Genomic DNA, 21657 nt, shown 5'->3' on the forward strand with positions numbered 1-21657 from the left:
GCATAATGAAAGGAGACTTGCAGGAAATTTCTCCCAGCCTTTTTAGAGGTGCTGCAAGAAAGGGAAATGTAACTACAGAATAGATAAGGATGGAGGTTGTTTTATTAATTATAATGCGATGCCAGAGAAAGTTTCCCATAACTTCTCTAAATCCAGGTAGCCATTTGTGTACCTACATATATACGCTTATCTATATATATGGAGATTTATGTGGACTTGTAGAGACAAGACTCTCCACGTGTGTCTCTGATGATTCAGGCAATGTGGCCTTGCAGAGAGGTAACAGAAATGAGGCCATTCCTTGGGGAAATCCAAACTATTTCGCAACTTCTAGCGCAATCAACATTCAATCAAGAATCCCTAGTCTTCAGGCTGATTGGCTGGGCAGGACTGTGCCGGGTTGGGAATTTCGCACACCCACCCGCTTTGCTCCCAGGCTACAGGAAGCTCCGGCGCACTTGCGCAGCGGTTCCTCGAAGCTCAACAACGTTGAAGGTGCTGCTCACATCCGCCAGTCCTTTCGACTAAACTGGGAGTCTCTTCTTCCAAAATCCACGTCCTGGTGAGCGTTCCAAAGGAAAACAACAGGTAGGGGCGCGCGAAGTTATGGACTGGAAGCGGTCAGTTCCCAGGAAGAGTAGAGATGTTTAATTTCCAGAGCGCGGACCCCATCGGAGGAGGGCTTCTTGCGGGGTGGAGGGTGTGAAAGATTTTTCGTGGCCAAATCCATGGTGAATAAGTCGGGTGAGTGCTAGTCACTTGAGAAGCTCTCAGCCCTTAGTTTTCAGCGATAACCTCGCATAATGGATTCTGCTGCCCGCAGCGCGCGGAGTGGTGTGGTGTGGGTACAGGGACTCAGCCTGCCGGCGGGTGGATTTAAAAAAAAAAAAAAAAGCGAAGAAAACGCCGAGGTAGAGCCGCGTTTGCAGCCAACGAGATCCAGAAAGCGCCGCCTTCCTGCAGGCTCAATCAACAGCTGTGTGTAAGCGCTGGCAGCCCAGAGCCCAGAGAAGCCCATCGTGACCATCATCGCCTGGGCAGTTGGTTCATCAGGGCTAGTGCTCTGCCCTGCCGCACTCTGGGATCCGCTGGGGAGTAGAGGTCAGTCTCCCCTCTAACTCCTAGGGGCTATTTGGCTAATGTACTGTGGTTTCTTCCCAGGTCGCGATGGAGCTTGAAGGGGACGTCAATGAAAAAGAAGGAGAGAACTCCTTGAAGCAGAGCAACAAAAAAAGGTAGCCAGTTTGTTTCACATTTCTAGTTTATAGCGCTTGAGAGATTTGGGGAGTTTGTTTACAGCCTTCAGCCCTGAAATAAATGTTGTTGGTGATTATTATGTTGATCTTAAGATATCCAAGTCAGCCTTTGGAAACAGCCCCCACTCTCTCTGCTTAGAGTAGAAGTGCAGTTGGCTGAACTGGACATAGTTTTTGCATCATCTCTAGGTCTTGGTGAGGCTTTTTCCACAGCTTCCTGGCCCCAGACAGGCCAGTACTCACATCCCTTTTTAAAATTTTATTGACTTCTCCTTTACAAGCAATATTGATCGCCCACCCACCAGCACCATATGCTGCTTAGGCTCAGCTCTTGTGGTTTAGTACCTTGCTTCTGATAAACAGCTACTTAAACAATGCATATTTGTGATATGGCCAATGGAACAGAAAGCCAAACTTACATTTAGGTTTTTTGGGTTTTTTTTTAACTTTAACTATTAGTGACTATATATAAAATTGGTGATGTAATTACAGGGAGAAAGTAACAGGGAGAAAGTAAGTAAAGTTTATCACAGTGGTCTGCCTTTGCAAGAAATATTACACTTCACTCAATAGGTACATTGTTAGTAGAAAGTTGTAAATTGTAAGATAAAACCAATTAGAAAATATATCAATATTATTAGAAAACAAGCTTTTCACTGTAAGAAAACAAAAGCAAACGTGTGAATCAAATAATCAAAATAATGTTAAATATGAATTAGAAACCTCAATATAAATTTATGGTTATTTAATAGTTCATTTTCCATACACTGAAAGGGACAATAGAAATAAGTGCTCCTAATGCCAAATCTTGTTTTTAAATACTGTTGCTCACTAAATGGAATGAGCACCCCATAGAAAAACAGCTAATTTTAGCCAAGTCTTGGGTAGGAAAAATACAAAGAGAGCCTAGGGTACTTTGTGATACCTGAAAACAGGGAAGTGAAGGTTAATGAAGTAGTCAGAAGACACAGGAGGAAGTTTGGACAGGTTTCCTCTGGTTAAGTCTGGGACAATTTGAGCATCAAGGGAAACAATAGCTGCAATTGATTTTGAGATATTGAATACAATATAATTGATGAATCCTTTATAATATTCTGAGAAGAAGGAAACTGAAAGAGGGTGAGAGAGGTACAGAAAATAAAGTAACATTTACAGAAAAATGCAGTGATCGTATTAGAAACTGCATTGTTGTAATTGATCCAGGCAAGAATTATCAATGGAACAATAAACTATTTAGAGAAATTGTAACCAACAGTTATCTCCACAATTCTTACTGATGGGAAAAGGAAAAGGTACCTGTCCAGTCAGAGATTTTGTAGTTGGCACCTTAACCAAGTGATCAGATTTAACATCACTTTTGGTGGAACAGACTATGTTAAGTTACTTAGCATGTAGGAATTTGAGTACACAATATTATATAGAGGGTATGTTTGCAAACACTAATTTGAACCCAGTCAAGCTTCTAGACTGTGGTGCTGTCCAACAGAAATATAATGTAGGCTGTACTTATCATTTAAAAATTTCTAGTATCAATTGAAATTAATTTTTAAAAATTAATTGAATAATATTTCCAAAATATAGTCATTGCTACATATAATCAAAATTATTAATAAGATAGTTTATATTCTTTTTTCAAACTAAGTACTCCAATTTGGTGTACATTTTTACATATACTGTATATCTTTATTATACTCAGTTTGGAACAGATATCTTCAAGATGTGGGACAAGTTATATCCAGAAATGTGACAGTCTTCAACTGCTCTTATCTCTTTAAAAGGGTCCATGTCAAAAAAAAAAAAAAATAGGGACTTCTAGATTAAGAGAGATAAAAGAGACATAACCACCAAAAGTAACATATGAGTTTTGATTAAATCAGAGTTCAAAAAAAATATAGAAAGCATTTTTGGGAAAATTGAATGTGGATTTGATACTAGATGATATTAAAATTGTTATTAATTTTCATAGATGTGATAATGGTAGGAGAATGTGTGATTCCATATTTGCAACTTGCTTTTGAATAGTTTATCAAAATACTAACAAATATCAGTGTATACTCTCAAAGAGAATGTGGTTAAAAAATTAGTAATTGATGAATCTAGATGAGTTATGTGAGTAGTCATTATACTATTCTTTCCATTTTTTTCTGTTTATTTGAAGTGTTTCCACAATAAAAGCTTTACATGTAAACAAAGAAAAAGACTTCAAGAAGTCTTTTGGTTTTTTGACCTTTTTTTAAAAACAGGTAGCTTAAAGAACTATGTTCTTAAGACAGAAACATTTAGGTGTATTTACGTAAGAAGTTTTGAGGGATTTATGGAGGGAATTGGTAAAGAAAATTGCTTGATCCTTTACATGTCTTCATTTCTTCATTAATTATTGGTTCTATCATGGTCTGCAGAAATGGTCTACAGAATTTTCAAATTAGAGACTATTCTTTTTGTTTGTTTGTTTGTTTGTTTGTTTTAGAATTTAAACTTTACTTACTTGTTTGTATATGGTTCTGAGGATCGAACCCAGTGCCTCACCCATGCTAGGGAAGTGTTCTGCCATTGAGCTATAGCCCCAGCCCTAGAGACCATTCTTTTTGTTAAGTGATTCCTAATTAACTGTGCCCATCACCATTGACTTTTGGTCTGTTCTTAAAACTATGTTTGTTAACATAAATTGTGAAGAAGTATTTGGCTCTACTAATAGATAAAGCTGAGATAGAGCACTAACTGGGGATATCTGTATTTGCAAACTTTCTTCATTAAAGTGATGTTTGATGAGTTGCTTGCCTTTGTAGGCACTGTTTCATGCTGCAGGAGTAAGTGAGTAAAGTAGCAGGGAAGAGATTTCATGTGAAAGTACTTACATGCAGTGCAGCATCTCAGAAGTCTGAGCTCACACCTTACAGCTTTGGTGATCAGAAGAAAGGCTTTGCAGTTTACATCTTAGCTTTTTTCCAGGCGTGGGACCTTGGATAAGTTAGTAAACTCTTCTTGCTCCTCTGTGGTTTTCTCATCTCTAAAAGGACAAAATGTGCCTGGACAGTTGTTTATGAATCATGTATGGGAAGTGCTTGGAACATTCTAGTTCTCCCAAGTAGCATCAGTTTTAGAGAACAAAAAAGAAATAAATAAAAAGCTCAGCACTAAAACTCTACTATTTATGGCTATTTCTCTTCTCCCATCCTGGCCCCAGGAATATGGAAACCAGGCCCTTACTGGGAATAGGGTGGAGCCAAACCTGAAAATGTTTGTGTATTTATTTGCGTCTAACATTGCTCCGAAGCCAAACATGAGTAAACTCTGGATTTTTTCTTTAGAAGTCTCTTCACCTCTTTTGACCTCACTTGGTGTAAAGAACAAAGACGAATTTCCTTTTTTTTTTTTTTAATTTACTTTTTGAACTTAAAAATCCATGAAAAACTAATGCTATTTTTTTGAAAAAAAAAATAGTCTTTTATTGTATGAAAAATGCAGCTGAAGCTGATTTGTTGTGGTTTGTTTGCTTTCCCTGCCTAGGTGGTAGTTATATACAGTGGGTTACTGAGTTACAGGCATTTGAATCTAGGCTCAAAATGATAACTGAGGTTTTTATGCCTAAGGACAGCGTTTTTGTTTCTAATATATTTTTTAGTTGTAGGTGGACGCAATACCTTTATTTCATTTTTTTTGTGTGGTGCTGAGGATCGAAATCAGTGCCTCATATATGCTAGGCAAGTGTTCTATCACTGAGCTACAATCCCAGCCCAAGAACAGCTTTTGACAGTTTACAGAACATCTGTTTTGGAGAACAGTTTTTCTAGATTGCATTTATTTTCATAATGGTTCACTTAGGGCTCCAGACATCCTTTCAGAATTAGATTTGTTCATAGAGTGATTGAATTACTTTTTTCCTTAGGTTAGTTAATCCCAACATCTGATTACCTCTGCTCTCCATTAGTACAGGGAATGATTAAGAATAATATCTAGGTAGTAGATAAATAGAATATCTACTGCTGGAACCCATGAATGATTTTAAATTAGGATAAAAATAGGAGACTCATTTTTAGTATATATTTTTTTAATTGTAAAAGGAGTATGTATATGTAATCATCATAGAAAATAAGGAAGTATCTAAGGTACAAGTAAGAAAATATTTTTATAGATAGTATCCAGTGGTAATCACATGGTACATCTTTAAAAAAAATTTTTTTTTGTAATTTAGATGGACAGAATGCCTTTATTTTATTTGTTTATTTTTATGTGGTGCTAAGAATCAAGTCCAGTGTCTCATACGTGCTAGGCAAGTACTCTGCAAATGAGCTACAGCCCCAGTCCACCACATGCCATATCTTTCTAAGATAAATGTAAGCATATTTATTTTTGAACGTCATAAATGATATCATACTATTAAATATGATTTTTTATTAAAAAGTACATCATAGACATTTTTCTTTGTTTCAATTGTCACTAAATATAAACTTTGTACATTAATTTGTTAGTTTAAAAAATTTTGTAGTTTTTAAAGTTTTGTGTAACTCCTTTGCTATATTTTTCAGTAAAAAGAAGGCGGAAAAGAAACCAACTGTCAGTGTATTTGCAATGGTGAGTTTTGAATTAATTCACTATTAAAAATACTTTGGTAATTTGACTTTTTATCTATAAAAGAGATATATTATTTGGTGTAATATTTTCTTACATGATTTGATAATGGAAAGGCAAAATGAACTAGTTGGATTTAGCTTATTTTCAGAGGAATGATGATCATAGCTTTGCTGTGTGAATTGAGTTTTGGATTTCAGTATTCTCCTAACTAGTTATGTTGCCAGTGATCTATTACCTCTGGAAATGTTTCTCCCAGGGATGGTCTTTGTCATCTTGTGCTGTCTTTTAATGGCTCTGAAATACTGGCAGGTTTGAAGTCCAAGTCTCAAGTGCCCATAATAATAAAAGGTAGCAATGGGTTATTTATTACCATGATTTAGCATAGGCCATTGTTTTCTGTTCTGAATAGCTGAGAATCTGGAATCTGAAAACCTTACCATAACTCTTTATTTCCTTTTCTAGTTGCATGATGGTTGTTTTGAAGCTTTTCTTTAATCCCGCTTGGATTAAGATAGGTGTTTTTTGGTGTGGCTGGTTTTTCATAATTTTATTTCCCCGAATCTTTCCTTTTTTCTAAGAGTCCCCACTTAATTGAACTTAGGTGAACTGTTCCAGGGGTGAACCCAGAAGATTAGTAAATCAATTAAGTCTTGCTGCACATACTTTACAATTTACTTTTATACACTAGACATATTTTTAAAATAGAGAGGAGTGGATAGACTGCTATATAAAATGGATCTTGGTAAGTTGAGTATAAAAATAGCTATAAGTAGGAAAAACGTTGCGTGACTTTTGCATTGAGGACCTTGGTTATCTTATACCGTCTTCATTTTCTTGTGCTACATTTGCTCTTACTGTGGCTCCTCCTTTTGTTCTATTTCCACTTCCTTTGAAATATTTGGAAGATGAGACTCTAGATACTCAGACATTCACAATAACATTACTTATATTACCAAATGACAACTTTTGTTTTAGATTTCATACTTACACTCTGTATGGAAAGAAATGTTTATGTTAAAATTGAATTTATTCCCAACATTTAATTTCAGTTTTGTTATTTTGAGACCAAAACATTTCTGTATTTTATAGTTTAGGGTTTTTTTTTCTTTCCTTTTTTTTGTTTTTTTGGCACTAGGAATTAAACTCAGGGCCTCATGCATGCTAAGCATATGCTCTGTCACTAAGCTACACCTCTAGCCCTATAGCTTGATTTTTATTATTTGTACATTAAACTTTTTTTTTAAATTTAGCATTCCTATGTTTTATAAAATGTTACAGATTCAAATATATCAGAACTCAATTCAAGTCACAAAAGAATAAAATCTGGAGTTCAAATGTGAGGAAATAGTAATAACACACATATAACACTATGTGCTAGGCATTGTTTTAAGTACTTTATGTAGAAATTCATTTAATCTTTAGGACTCCTTTTGTGGTAGATGTTGTTATTATTACAGTTTTACAGATGAAGAAATTGAGGCCAGGCATTTACTTGTCCCAGGATATACAGCAGGGCCAAGATAGAATGTATTCTAAAACTTTCTATGAAGTACGATACTACTGGGATGGCTTTCCTTATGTCTTTTTCCTGAACAGCGGCATAGAAAACAATGAACCTAACTTGTATACAAAACCTTAAATACAAAGACATAATCAGAAAACTTAATGGCAAATGCTGATGTGACTGTATTGCTTACCAATTATAGTTTCCAGCTAAGAAAAAGATTCATACCTGTTAGAGATGGGTTTTTTGGAATAGTGGTAACACTCCCCAGATTTGAGTTTCAGATACCAGTCAAGACCAATTTTGTATGCAGATCTTTCTAAATACAGCAGAACTCTTCTGCTCATGGTGTCTGTTAACTTGTTTTTACTATGAAACTTTATCAATTTTGAGAAAGTGATAAAAGAAATAAGGAACAGATTTAAGACTTCCTACTGGTCTTTGCTTTATTTATAGCAGGCCTCACGTCAGCATTTATAGAAACACAAAAGTAGAATAAACTTGAACGCAAGTGGGGAAAAGGGACAAGTAGAGGAATTAAAAGAAGGAGAGAGAAAAGTTGGGCTGCAGATTCTGTACAAAATGAACTCCTTAAAGATTATACGCTCCTGCCAGCAGCATACTGCAGATTCAACTCTGAGCTCTCCACAGTATATATCTTATTGAAATATTAATTATTTCTTTCTAAATAGATAATAGCTATCAATGTTAAGTACCAGGCATTTGTTAAGTACTGTCCCCATGTATTATCTCACTTAATTCACACAATAACCCTAGGATGTAAGAGCTTATGTTATCCTTATGTTTCAGATGAGGAAACAGACTCACAGAAGTTAAATAATGCATTTAAAGTCACAGAGTCACATTACTAGCAAGGAGGCAGGCCCAGATTTTGTCCAGACATGCCTTGTTGCTTCTAAAAGCTGTGATTGTTTATGGGGATTTATGATTGGTTAAACTGTTGTCTGCTTATAAAGAATTCTTTGTTAAATGCTGTTACCTTCTAACCACCTGTTAGTGAAGATCTTGTAACCTGGCTCAATATATACTTTTCCCTTCCTGGTCCTTCTACCAACTTGGGTGATTTTTCTGGTTATAGGCATAAACCACTCCTTGACTTTCACCACTGCTATTATCTTACAAACCCACCTGAATTTGGAAATGTTCCCTCTCTGTTTCCCTTGTTAAGACAGAGGGACTATCCAGTTCCTAAAACTATTCACTCACTTGGACTTTGACTCTCATCTCTTTCACCTTCTTAAGTACCTGATATTATCATTCTTTTTATCTTCAATCTCTGTCCCTGAAGTGGGTTCTGCTCCATCAAGTCTCTTTCATCTTCCTAATGCCCTTGAAACCATGTACAAGAGTCGTCTTTGCTTTCTATCTCAGTTACATCTTCCTATCAGTTTTTTTATTTGTTTTAATTAGTTAAGCATGACAGTACAATGATCTTGACATATCTAATTTTTGAATTTGTTTTAATTAGTAACACATGACAATAGAATGCCTTTATGCACTTTGATATATCATACATAAATGGGGTATAATTTCTCCTTTTTCTGATTGTACATGTAGAATCACATCAGTCATGCAACCATGTATGTATATAAGATAATAATGTCTGTGTATTAGTTTTGAACCTATAGAAATTTGACTTCTGTCCTCAACACTCACAAAATTCAGTGGGCATTTAAAAATTCCATCTTGACCTATTTATAGCTCTTGACATGGTCCATCATATTAGAATCTTCTCTTTGCCTTTGTGATATCAGAGTGTAATGATTTGCTTTCCAGCTATTTGGCTTTTTCTTGTGTCACCTTTACCTATGGTGTTATTGTTCCTCAACCCCATATTGCATGAGCCAGTGACATTATTCTAGGTCTACACAGCTGTTTTTAAAAAATTTTTTTGATCCTCATGTAAAACTTCTTTCTCATTTGAGTCTCTGTATGATTATGTTTTCTTGTATCCATCTTCAGAGGTATCCTCTAAACCCTTCTAATTACTCCTTCATTGAAGACTGTGGCATTTGACTGCTTCAATTTCATTCACCTAGCTCCAGTTATACTGAATATTTCAGTAAAATTATAAATAAGCCTAGACTCAACATTCTTTAGCTTCTTCAGTTATATAAACCTTCAGTTGAGTCCTTATTTGTGAGTGAGAACCTTGGGCTAATCCCCAAGCCTGAAAAGTCTTATTATTACATATGCAAAACTAATAATAGTAACCTCTTATTTTATCTACGAAGTCATAAACTCTGATGTATTACTCTTTGACTACAATTTCTGCTTCCTTCCACCTTTGCCCTTCCTCTTGGTTATTCCCCTTTTGACATCATATGTGCATCTCCTATTTATGCTTTAGCAAAACATCACTAACTTTATTGCTTAAAACAACACACATTATTACCTTACAGTTCTGAACTTGGAGGTTGAACTGGCTAAAACCAAGGTGTCAGCAGGATTCCTTTCTTTCTGGAGGAGAATCTGTTTCTAGAGGGCACTTGCGTTCCTGAACCTCTGGCTCCCTTCCTGCATCACTCCAGCCTCCTCTACTATCATGTCTCCTACTGCTGATGCTGAGCCTTCTGCCTCCCTCTTAGAAGTAGCTTTGTGATTAATTGGGTCCACCTGAATAACCCAGGATAGTCTCCCCATCCTAAGATCCTTAACATTGATAGTCTCTTTACCAAACAGGAACGCATATTCACAAGAACTTGGGATTAGGATGTGAAGGGGACATTATTCTGCCAATCACACCTGGTCAAGACTTTACTCTCAATTGCTCTTTTTTTCTGGGTATTCCTCTTCCAGTTTTTCCCTTCTAAATATCTTCCCATAGTAGCCACATCAAATCACTCAATCCCTTCCTTCAAATTGTACATGTTGTAGAATGTACAATTTGAATGCTTTTCCTTTCCACTTACATGGAATATGTAGAGTAAAACCAAAATTCTATCTTGTTGCTATAAAAGACTCAGCATAATCTGACCTGGTCTCACCTCATCTCTGACTTTATTGCATACAAATCTTCCATACTCTGCTCTTGCCACAGTGTTCATGCTGTTTGATCTTTGAGGCACAGTAAGCTTATGTCCATCCAAGGATCTTTGTGTTTACTCTTTCTGCCTGGAATGCTCAGCCTCAGATCATCACATAACTGTATCCCTCTGTCATTGAGGTCCCTTCTCAGGGACAATCCCTGACTAGCCAGTCTAAACCCACTGGCCATGCTTGTCGGTGGGCCATGGCCCTCTATGATATTTTTTCTGAATACTTAACCACTGATTTCTTGTTCATCATGTCTTCCATTCTCTGAATGTAAGCTGTGAGGGTGGAGTTTTTGTGTTTTATTTAGTGTTGTATATCAATTGCCTAAAAAAGTGCCTGGAACTTTACTAAGTACCTAGATATTGAATGAATATTAAATACCTCTATTCCCTCTTTTACTACTTATACCTGAGTGTAAGCATTATGAGGACAAATGATGTGTCTTAGTCACTGTCATTGTCAGTACCTAGAACCAAGCATGACTCTTATTTTTTAAAATATTTTTTGAATGTTGGATGAATGAATGAATGAATGAATTCACTGACTTCCCTCTCTAACCTGGGAACCATGTTCCCATCTAGCCTATTGCATGTTACCTAAACCACTTTCCTACCAGCACCCTCTACTTTGCCCCAGAGAGCCTGACTCTTAGTTTTTGGCATTGATTACCCTTCTTTTTATGTAGTTCTGGTTCACCATATCTCTCTTTCCTATCAGTAACTAACCAAATAATTTTTTTTTCCTTTTTTTTAAGGACTCCAATTATAATTAGTTTAAATTTCTCTCTTACATTTCACCTAATATGTTATAACTTTTTGACTGTTTGTCTCTTACAGTCAAGGTGAGAGCCTGAAAATTCTTATTATCACATATGTAAAACCAATAATAGTAACCTCTTATTTTGTGTTTTATATTGTATGCTTCATAAAAAGTTTCTCATATTAAGTCTCATTTTAATCCTCATAAAACAACTATATGGGGTTTTCTGTGTTTATGAATATTTTTCTCAGTTTATAAATAAGGAAATTGAGGTTCAAGGTTAAGAGATGCCACCCCAAAAGGCTCTTTCCTAATAAACTATAGAACTAGGACATTTGATGGTGGCTTTTTCCTACTCAGTATTATGTTACCACTGTTCTCAAATCTTCTTTCTCTTTTTCTCCAGAAATCAATCTTGCTTCATATAATATAGAAATATGAGATTCTTATTCTCTGGAATTTCTGTCTATTTCTAGAAACTTAATTTTGTCTATATTTATTCTCTCTCTCTTTTTTTTTTTTGTACCAGTATTGAGCTTAGGAGTGCTTAACCACTGAACCACACCCCCAGCCCAAAATTATATTTTGTTTTGAGACAGGATCTTGCTGAGTTGCTTAGGACCTCGCTAAATTGCTAAGGCTAGCTTTGAACTCAGGATCCTCCTGCCTCAGTCTCCCAAGCAGCTGACATTATAGGCATGTGCCACCATGCCTGGCTCTATTTACTCTAATGTTTGTTCCTTCTAGTTCCTTCTGTTTCAGAACCATCCCTTTTGTACCAAGTTTATGATGAAAATTTTCAAGCATAAAAAATAGGATAGTAAAATTCACACTTATGTAGTCATCATTTATAACTTTTTTCCATGTTTCATCTGACATTATGGATTTCATGATATTACATATATAACTAACTTGGTTTATATTTCTTGAAAATTTTTTCTACAAAACATTTTTCTGTATAACATGATGCATTGATCATATTTAACAAAATGAACAATGATTTCTTAATATTGTATAGAGCTCTGTTCATATTCATATGTTCTCATTATTTCCAAAAAAAGTCTTTAGCAATTAATTTGTTCAAAGAAGAATCCAGTCAATAATAATATTTGGGTATTATGTCTTCTTAGTCTAGAACAGTTTCCTCCTCTTTTTAAATGATATTGACATATTGAAAAGACTGTACTAGTTGTCTTGTAGAATGTCCCACCTGCTGGACTATTTTGATTGTTTCCCTGGAGCATCATCTAACTTGATCTTCCATGCTTTGTACTTTTTATGGTAATGGTTAGGTCTAAAGATTTTATTACATTCAGACCAAACATTTTTTGGTAAGAAAATTGCACAGGGGATGCTATATACTTCATGTCCATCACATCCAGAAACATCACATGCCAAGGAATTCACTTTTTCATGATGCTAAATTTGGTCATTTGTTTAGGTGATGACAGATTGGACCCTTCCTCATGCACACTGTAACGGGATCTCTACCCCTTGCAACTATGGAGAAATCTTGGGGCATTGTAGGAGTTTTGTTTTTTTTTAACCTAATACTTATATTATCTACTGATGATCTCCTGCCTCAGGTTCTTGAAATATTTGTTTATTCTGTAGAACATTGTTTCATCCTAACTTACTTCCTACATTTCACCAGTTGTCTCTTTGGAAAATTTACCTATGAATGCAAGACTTCATTAAATAGTCTCCCTTGACACTGAATCCCACTCTAGCAGCTACCCTCTCTCTTCTTCCTTTTGCCCCAAGATCATCTAAATGAGAGTCAACATGCTATCTCTGTTACTTAATCTCTATTTTTTTCTTAATTGTATGTATTTCTTATCTCTTTCTGGATAAACTTATCCACTCCTGTGACTTCTGCTACAAAACTATGCCTCAGACTTTGAATTCTTTCCATGTACTTTCTGAATAGCACTTCCCAGATGAGCATTCAGACAAGACTCAATAAGACTTCTGTTCTCTCCATTCCCTCAAGCCCTTGTCTCTGCCAGCTTGTCCCAGCTTCCTGAAGGGTGTGTCAATATGCTTCTTTTCCATCAAGAAGGGATATGCTCAATTTTTTTTTTTTTTTTTTTTTTGGTACTGGGGATTGAACTCAGGGGCACTCAACTGCTGTTTTTGTATTTTTTTAAATTTAGAGACAGGGTCTCACTGAGTTGCTTAGCACCTTGCTTTTGCTGAGACTGGCTTTGAACTTGTGATCCTCCTGCCTCAGCCTCCGGAGCCACTAGGATCACAGGGGTGCGCCACTGCACCCAGCCCATGTGCTCAATTTTGTGTCTATTCTGTACAGTGTGCTATGGAAGCCTATGGAGTATTCATTGCCTAAACTTTTGCTTTATCTTCCTACGTTTTAAACTCTGTGAGGGTAGGGTTTCCATCTTTGGCATTTACTCTCTGGCTTTTATCTGTCCTTGAGACGGCACTCAGCAGATACTTACATGTTGGGCTGCTTGTTTTTATTATCACCAATGAGTAGTTGTGGAGGCAAAATATCCTGTGGTGGTGGTGAGGGATATCTTTGCACATCAGTCATCTTCTTTCCTGTACTGAGGAATTTGCTATTTTACCCATTCAGTAGAGTCTCTAAGATAAAATAAATTGTTTCTGCTTATCTCTCCCCTTTCATTTTTGTTTTTGTTTTTTTTAGAGGAAGAGGATGAATCCTTAGTCAAGATAATATAAGTAGCAGCAAAATCTGGCCTGTGATTCAATAAAACAAAAAAAAAATTGCCCAAACAAAAGGCGATGGTGTTTTGGGGTCATGAAAAGTTATGTCATCAACCCCATCTTAACTACTTGATTACATTTTTGAAAGTTAGGAAAGATTTAAATCCAAATGCCTGAGTACTCTTTATATTAGACACTCTTCTTACTCCAAACCCTAACTTTCACTTATCATTTTATCACATAATTTCACTTTCTCCCTTCTGCTTTATGGGTTGCCATTTGCTACTGCCAAGGGCTTTGACACTCTTTGTTTTCCCACTGGTCAATTTGGCACTTACTCCCACTCATTACTACTGCATTTTTGTAGGTTCCTCATTAACTAACTTTAGGATCGGTGTCTGTCTTCTCTTGAAGTATATAAAAGCTCTAAAATCTTGTTTTTTGCTGCTATGTCTTTTGCATTGCCTGATCCATAATCTTTGTTTTGATTTACACTCTCTGCCTAGACCTAAAACTTTTCATACAGTTTGCATGGGTTAAAAACCTGCTGTCTACAGTCACATCCACCTACTTTGGGGTTTATCCTTTTTGGGGAAGAGAGGTGTCAGGGATTGAACTCAGGGGCACTCAACCACTGAGCCACATCACCAGCCCTATTTTGTAGTTTGTTTAGAGACAGGGTCTCACTGAGTTGCTTAGTACCCTGCAATTGCTGAGGCTTGCTTTGAACTTACGATCTTCCTGCCTCAGCCTCCCCAGCTGCTGGGAGTACAGGCATGTGCCACCTTGCCCTGCAGTGTTTATCCTTAATTGCTTCCTTGGAGAACCCTGTGCCCATTTTTTATTATTATAATTAACACATATTTATTATGCAAATGAATGGACTTCATTGTGATATTTCCATATGTGCATGCATTATATGGTGATCATCTCCATCTACTTCTACCCTCTCTTTCCTATATTCCTGGCCCCCTTCCTAGTCCTAATTCTACTTTCAGGTCTCTCCCTACCCCTAGATTCCACATATGAGAGAAAACGGGCCATACTTGTCTTTCTGTGTCTGACTTCTGTTACTTAACATGATACCCTCTAGTTCCATCCATATTCCTGCAAATGAAAGGATATCATTCTTGTTTATGGCTGAATAATCCTCCATTGTGTATCATGTATCATATTTTTTTATCCATTCATTTGTTACACAGGCACATAAACTGATTCTATATCTTAGCTATTGTGAATAGTGTCACAATAAACATGGGTATGCAGGTATCTCTTTTGTGTGCTGACATTTATTTGGGGTATATACCCAAAAATGGGATAACTGGATCATATGGTAGATCTATCCTTAGTTTTTTGAGAAATCTCCACACTGTTATTCTATAATGACTATATTAATTTACATTCCCTCCAACAGTGTGTAAGTGTTCTTTTCTCTCCACATCCTTGTCAGTATTTGTTATTTTTCATGTTTTTGATAATAACCATTTGAACTAAGGTGACATGAAATTTCATTGTAATTTGCATTTCCCAGATGGCTTATGATATTGAGCATTTTTATATGTTTATTGGCCATTTGTAATTCTTCTTTTGAGAAGTGTCTATTTGAATCATTTGCCCATTTTTTAATTGGATTACTTCTTTTTGTTGTTAAGTTTTTTGAGTTCTTTACATAGTTTATATATTAATGCTTTGCCAGATGAATAGCTGGCAAAGATTTTTTTTTCCATTTTGTATGTTATCTCTTTGTTGATTATTTCCTTTGCTGTGCAGAAGCTTTTTAATTTGAGATAATTCCACTTGTCAATTCTTGCTTTTGTTTTCTGTGCTTTTGGATTTCCATACAGAAAATTGTTGCCTGTACCTATATCTTGAAGTATTTCTTCTATGTTTTCCTCTGATATTTTGAGTTTCAGGTCTTATACTAAGGTCTTTGATTCATTTTGAGTTGACTTTTCACTAGGGTTATGGTTTAATCTTCTGCACATGGATATCCATTTGTTGAAGAGATGGTTCCTTCTCTCATATGATTTTGGCACCTTGCTCAAGAATCAGTTGGCTGAAGATACATGGATTTATTTCTGGGATCTTTATTCTGTTCATTGACCAACATGTCTGTTGTTAAGCCAATCCATGCTGCTTTGGTTACTACAGCTCTGTATGTGATATTTTTGAACTCAGTTATTGTGATGTCTCCAGTTTTGTTCCTTTTGCTCAAGATTGCTTTGACTATTTGGGATGTTTCATGATTCTGTTGAAGTTTAGAAATATTTTTATAGCTTTATGAAGAATGTCATTGTTATGTTTTCATGGGAATTATATTGAATCTGTAGATTGTTTTGTGTTGTCTAGACATTTTAACAATATTTTTTTTTAATTTTTTATTGTTGGCTGTTCAAAACATTACATAGTTCTTGATATATCATATTTCACACTTTGATTCAAGTGGGTTATGAGCTCCCATTTTTACCCCATATACAGATTGCAGAATCACATCAGTTACACATCCATTGATTTACATATTGCCATACTAGTGTCTGTTGTGTTCTGCTGCCTTTCCTATCCTCTACTATCCCCCCTCCCCTCCCCTCCCCTCCCCTCTTCTCTCTCTGCCCCCTCTACTGACATTCATTTGTCCCCCTTGTATTATTTTTCCCTTTCCCCTCACTTCCTCTTCATTTTAACAATATTAATCCTTTCAATTCACGAACAGGATGTCTTTCCATTTTATGAGTATTGTCCCCAATTGCATTCATCAATGTTTCGTAATTTTCGCTGTACAGGTATTTCAAGTCCTTAGTTAGGCTTATTCCTGGTATTTTATCGTTATTATGTGTGACTGTAGTGAGTGGGATTTTTTCCTGATTTCTTAGTAAATTCATTATTAGTGTATAGAAAAACTACTGATGTTTTGTATGCTGATTTTGTATCCTGCTACTTTACTGAATTCATATTTCAGTTCTAAGTCTTTTTGTGGAGACTTTAGTGTATAGAATTATATTACCTGCAAATATGAATAATTCAATTTCCTTCTTTCCTATTAGCATGTCTTTTATTTATTTCTCTTGCCTAATTGCTCTAGTTAAAACTTTTAGTGAATAAGCAATGAGAGTGGACAACCTTGTCTTGTTTCTGATCTTAGATCTTCACACATCTTCAGTGTGATGTTGGATATGAGTTTGATGTATATAGCTTTTATTATGTTGAGAAATGATCCTATTATACCAAATTTGCTTTTTTTATCATGAAGGGATTTGAATTTTATCAAAAGTCTTTCTGCATATGTTGAGATGATCAGATGTCATATATTTTTTATCCTTTTTTTTGGGGGGGGGTACCAGGGATTGAACCCAGGGGTGCTTAACCACTAAGCCACGTCCCCAACCCTTTTTATATTGTTTAGAGACAGCAACTCTTTTTGAGTTGCTTTAGGACCTGTTCAAAATTCAAAGTTACTGAGGCTGGCTTTGAACCTGCAATCCTCCTACCTCAACCTCCCAAGCTGCCAGGATTAACAGGCATGTGCCACCAAACCCAGCTGATTTTTATCCTTGATTCTATTTATGTGATGGATTATGCATATTGATTTGCATGTTAAACCACCCTTGCAGCTCTAAAGCCAACTTAATCATGGTGTATGATTTTTTTTTTAAATGATGTTGATTTGATATGTAAGTAGTTTGTTGAGGATTTTTCTATCTGTGATCCTCAGGGATACTGGTCTATAGTTTTCTCTTTTTGTTGTTTTGTCTTTTTTTGTTTTGGTAGAAGAGTAGTGATGATCTTGTAGAATGAGTTTAGAATGCTTCCATCCCTTTCAATTCCCATTCTTCTTACTGTGTCCTCTTCCCATCACTGTTTGGATCCAGAGGGGCATTTCTTGCCTTCCTGAGACTTAAAAAGTTATGTGGATTTGCACTGGTGGTTCATTGTGGCCATACTCTACCTTTTCAGGAAAAATGTTCCTTGAGAAGCATGTATCTGACTCAATCTTCTTCTCCTCCTTCTCATTACTAAGGCCTAATTATTTTAAAATTATGTTACACTTATGCAAATACTATTGTACAGCAGCAGATCTTTAACCCTTTCTTAAGGTGATGAAATGTTTCCTGAATTGTGTCTTCTGAGGAGACTATGACATTCAAATTTGTTTTCATGAAATTAAAAGTGACTTTTATTTATGGAAATCAGAACAATAAATACTGGATTTCTAAGACTTTGATAATTCTTATCAGTCCTCATATAAGAAAAGAAGATAGATGGAGTCCAATATGAAAAATTAGGCCAGAACTCAGTAGAAGAATTAAATGCCCATTTATAATTCAGCTATCGCAGTAACAAAGGTAGAGGGTAGCTTGGACCAAAGTGTTAGAAAGTAACATGCAAAAAGAGCTTGCATTTAAAATATACTTTGAAGGTAGAGAAAATCATTCATGAAACTGCTGATTATGTTTATGCTCTTTTCTTTTTCTTAGTTTCGCTATTCAGATTGGCTCGATAAGTTGTACATGGTGCTGGGAACTTTGGCTGCTATTATCCATGGAGCTGCCCTCCCCGCCATGATGCTGGTGTTTGGAGACATGACAGATACCTTTGCAAATTTTGGAAACTTAATCCCAGAAAACTTTACAAGTAAGTATTGTTTATGGCACTGATTTTATTGGAAATCACTTGGAGTAATGTTTGCGGAGCCCTTACTAAATATATTTAATACTGTGGGAGATAGAGGGTCTGAGTTCCAGCTCATGTTTGTAATGAGTTTGAGAAGATAATAGAATACCTAATAGAAATGCCAGCAGAAATATGTAGAAAAGGAGAGGGCTCTCTGAAGTCAGAAATATTCTAGAAAGCTTAAGGAGGAAGTATAGGAAACTAAGCAGGACTTTGTACACTGGAGTCAGTTATGAGAGTCCCTGATAGATTGGCTACGCGACTAAGAGGGGAATCCAAGTGATTCTAATGCTTTTAGCTTGAAAAATCAGAAAGATACAGTTGCTGTCAACTAAGATGAGAAAGTCGGAGGAAGAATAGGTTTGGGCAGAAAATTCCAGAAATTTAGTTTTGGATATTGTCCAGGGTCGGGCTGTCTGGAAGCAGATGCAAGAATGGAGAAAAGGAGCCAAGACAAGTAGGGTGTGAGTGTAAATGTGTGTCTGTGTGTGTGTGTGTGTCTGTGTGTGTATTTATGATGGGAATAATATTAGCTTGTTTGTATGTGAATGGAAATAATCCAAATGAGAGGAGAAGGTGATAAATGATGTTTAAAAGAGAGGGAAGAGATTTGTTAGATAGTCTTGAGAAAGGAGGGAATCCAAAGCACAGGAGGAAAATTTTACTTTAGATAAAAACCAGCATTTTGTCTACAATAATAGGTGGAAATAGAGAATATTTGGATGTCAGTGTCCAAAGGTGGGTAGATAAGGAAGTGAAAATCTGTGGAAATTTTCTTCTGATTTCAGTAGTACCCCTTTGTCTTCCGGGGATTTGGTCTAAGACCCCAGTGGATGCCTGAAACCATGGATATCACTGAATCCTATGTGCTCTATATTTTTTGCTGTATATACATACTTATGATAAAGTTTAATATATAAATTAGGCATCATAAGAGATTAACAACATTAACTAGTAATTATCTAATAAAGATTATGTGAGTATGGTTTCTCAAACTGTTACTGTACTGTTTTCACTCTTCTTGTGATGATGTGAGATGATACATGCTGTGGTTGACTGCAGGCAACTGAAATCACAGAAAGTGAAACCATGGACAAGCGGGGACTACTGTACTTCCGTTTTTTGCAGTAAGATAGTAAGCAAAACAGTTGTAAAACAGTCCTGTAAGAGAGTGGGAAAGTGAATGACTTGAAAAAAAATATGGAAGTAATACACATACTCTTGAGTAAAGAGTATGTATATTGATTGATAATTCTGAGTTTCAATCTTCAGGTCACCTCTTGTTCAGCATAGCTTGACTTAAACTAGTGTACTCAACAACTTACAACTGAGTTTACCTTCAGGTGGTAAAAATGTTGAAAATGCCAGTTTGAGAATATACTCAAAAATGTCGTGATACCATTTAGCTTCCAACGACCCTCAACGTTGGAACTCTGTGTGTGTGTGTGAGTGTGTGTGTGTGTGTGTGTTTTTGCTGGGCATCAAATCCACGAGTTTGCACATCAACATTTAACTTTTATGTCTGTGATGAATACTACAGATGCTATCCCCCAAAACATGTACTTAAATATTCATACCAGTTTGGGGTATATTTGGAACCTTTCTGATACTTGTCCTGTGCTCTTGGAAACTAATTTGTAATTCTGAAGAATACATTGTTTTCCTTGAGGTAGAGAATACTTCAATTCTGTGATTGCAGAAAATGACTTGGGCCAGAAAAATGGATAGTATATTTGAGCTCTATAAAATTCATATGCATTTATACCTCCTTTTATGGCATTCAAAAGGACCCTCAAAAAGATGATGTACCACCTATGAACTGGCACCTTTCGTCTATACCATTCAGTGAAGGCAAGTTCTTAGTGCTCTCTGCATTCATTGGTTCCTGTACATGCTATGTTTGGCAATATTCTGTTGAGTTCTCTGTCTTATTACCTTATAGTGGAATAATAATATCTTTCTGTGTTCTCTGGTAGCTCACCTGACCCAATGTGTGCCTGTATGCCTATTCTGATCCAATCCACTTTTTCATGAACAGTGTTATAACAGTGTATGAGGTGTTATATTTATTATGCTGCTCTCTGTGCACTACATAAAGAAACAGGTGCTGTGGTTATCTGTCAGTAAAGAAATTATAGGTTATTAAAACAATTGTTGAAGTTTAGTCCAGTCTGGGAAGAGCAGAACATCAAATAGCTCTTTGAAACTAACAGAACTAAACTTAGACTGACCGTAACAAACTAAGCTTTTGTTGTATACATTGGCCTCTTTTTAGCTATATTAACATTTGTGTATATTATATCTCTAGTACCCCCAAATTAATTTGCTCTTATACTTGTGAGGAAACAAATGATCTCTTTAGGTATAAGTGCCAATCATTACCAGTTTTACTTGGACCATCCAAAGATGTGTGAAGACAGGCAGTGCTATCTCTGAAAGTTGATGCCCTTCTAACTTCATACACTGAAATCTGCTCCAGATGTCATACTATTTGGAAGTGGTAGCTTTGAGATGTGTGTCCTAGGTTATGAGGGCTGTGTCCATATAAAAGACACTCAAATAGCTGCCTGGTCCCTTCCCCCATTCAAGGACACAACTGGAATGTGCCGTCTATGAACCAAATCCTCACCAGATGCTAAATTTCCCTTGATTAGCAAGAGGAAAAATGGAAATAACTTACTTTTATCATTTCTTCTCTCACTTCTGTAAAACTCATCAGGAGTGCGAGAACTACTTGTGAAATGCCAGTTCTCGGAAATCCATATGCAACAAAATGAAACTGAATCCCTTTCTCTCGCCATGCACAAAAGTTAATTCAAAATGGATCAAGGAGCTTGATATCAAATCAGAGACACGCCGTCTGATAGAAGAAAAAGTTGGCTACGATCTACATACTGTGGGGTCGGGCTCCAAATTCCTCAATAGGACACCCATAGCACAAAAGTTAATAACTAGAATCAACAAATGGGACTTACTCAAACTAAAAAGTTTTTTCTCAGCAAAAGAAACAATAAGAGAGGTAAATAGAGAGCCTACATCCTGGGAACAAATCTTTACTCCTCACACTTCAGATAGAGCCCTAATATCCAGAGTATACAAAGAACTCAAAAAATTAGACAATAAGAGAACAAACAACCCAATCAACAAATGGGC

At 36.1% G+C, this 21657-nt stretch overlaps 1 protein-coding gene across 2 annotated transcripts in view; it reads left to right on the forward strand.

The window, feature by feature from the left end:
* The window catches only part of Abcb1 (ATP binding cassette subfamily B member 1), a 181514-nt gene that overhangs the window by 97058 nt on the left and 62799 nt on the right, over positions 1 to 21657 (forward strand). Inside the window, exons 1-4 of one of the 2 annotated variants that reach the window (XM_046462453.1) lie at positions 437 to 588; positions 1162 to 1235; positions 5783 to 5828; positions 18309 to 18465. In XM_046462453.1, coding sequence (XP_046318409.1) covers positions 1168 to 1235; positions 5783 to 5828; positions 18309 to 18465 — 271 coding nt within the window. In that variant the 5' untranslated portion in view covers positions 437 to 588; positions 1162 to 1167. Of the gene's footprint in view, positions 1 to 436; positions 589 to 1161; positions 1236 to 5782; positions 5829 to 18308; positions 18466 to 21657 lie in introns of those variants that run through there. The other variant, XM_046462454.2, reaches the window with a different exon arrangement.

This window comes from Marmota monax, unplaced genomic scaffold (genome assembly GCF_021218885.2).
Source record: "Marmota monax isolate L192 unplaced genomic scaffold, Marmota_monax_Labrador192_F-V1.1 WCK01_AAM20220418_F8-fsc00165, whole genome shotgun sequence".
NCBI lineage: Eukaryota > Metazoa > Chordata > Mammalia > Rodentia > Sciuridae > Marmota > Marmota monax.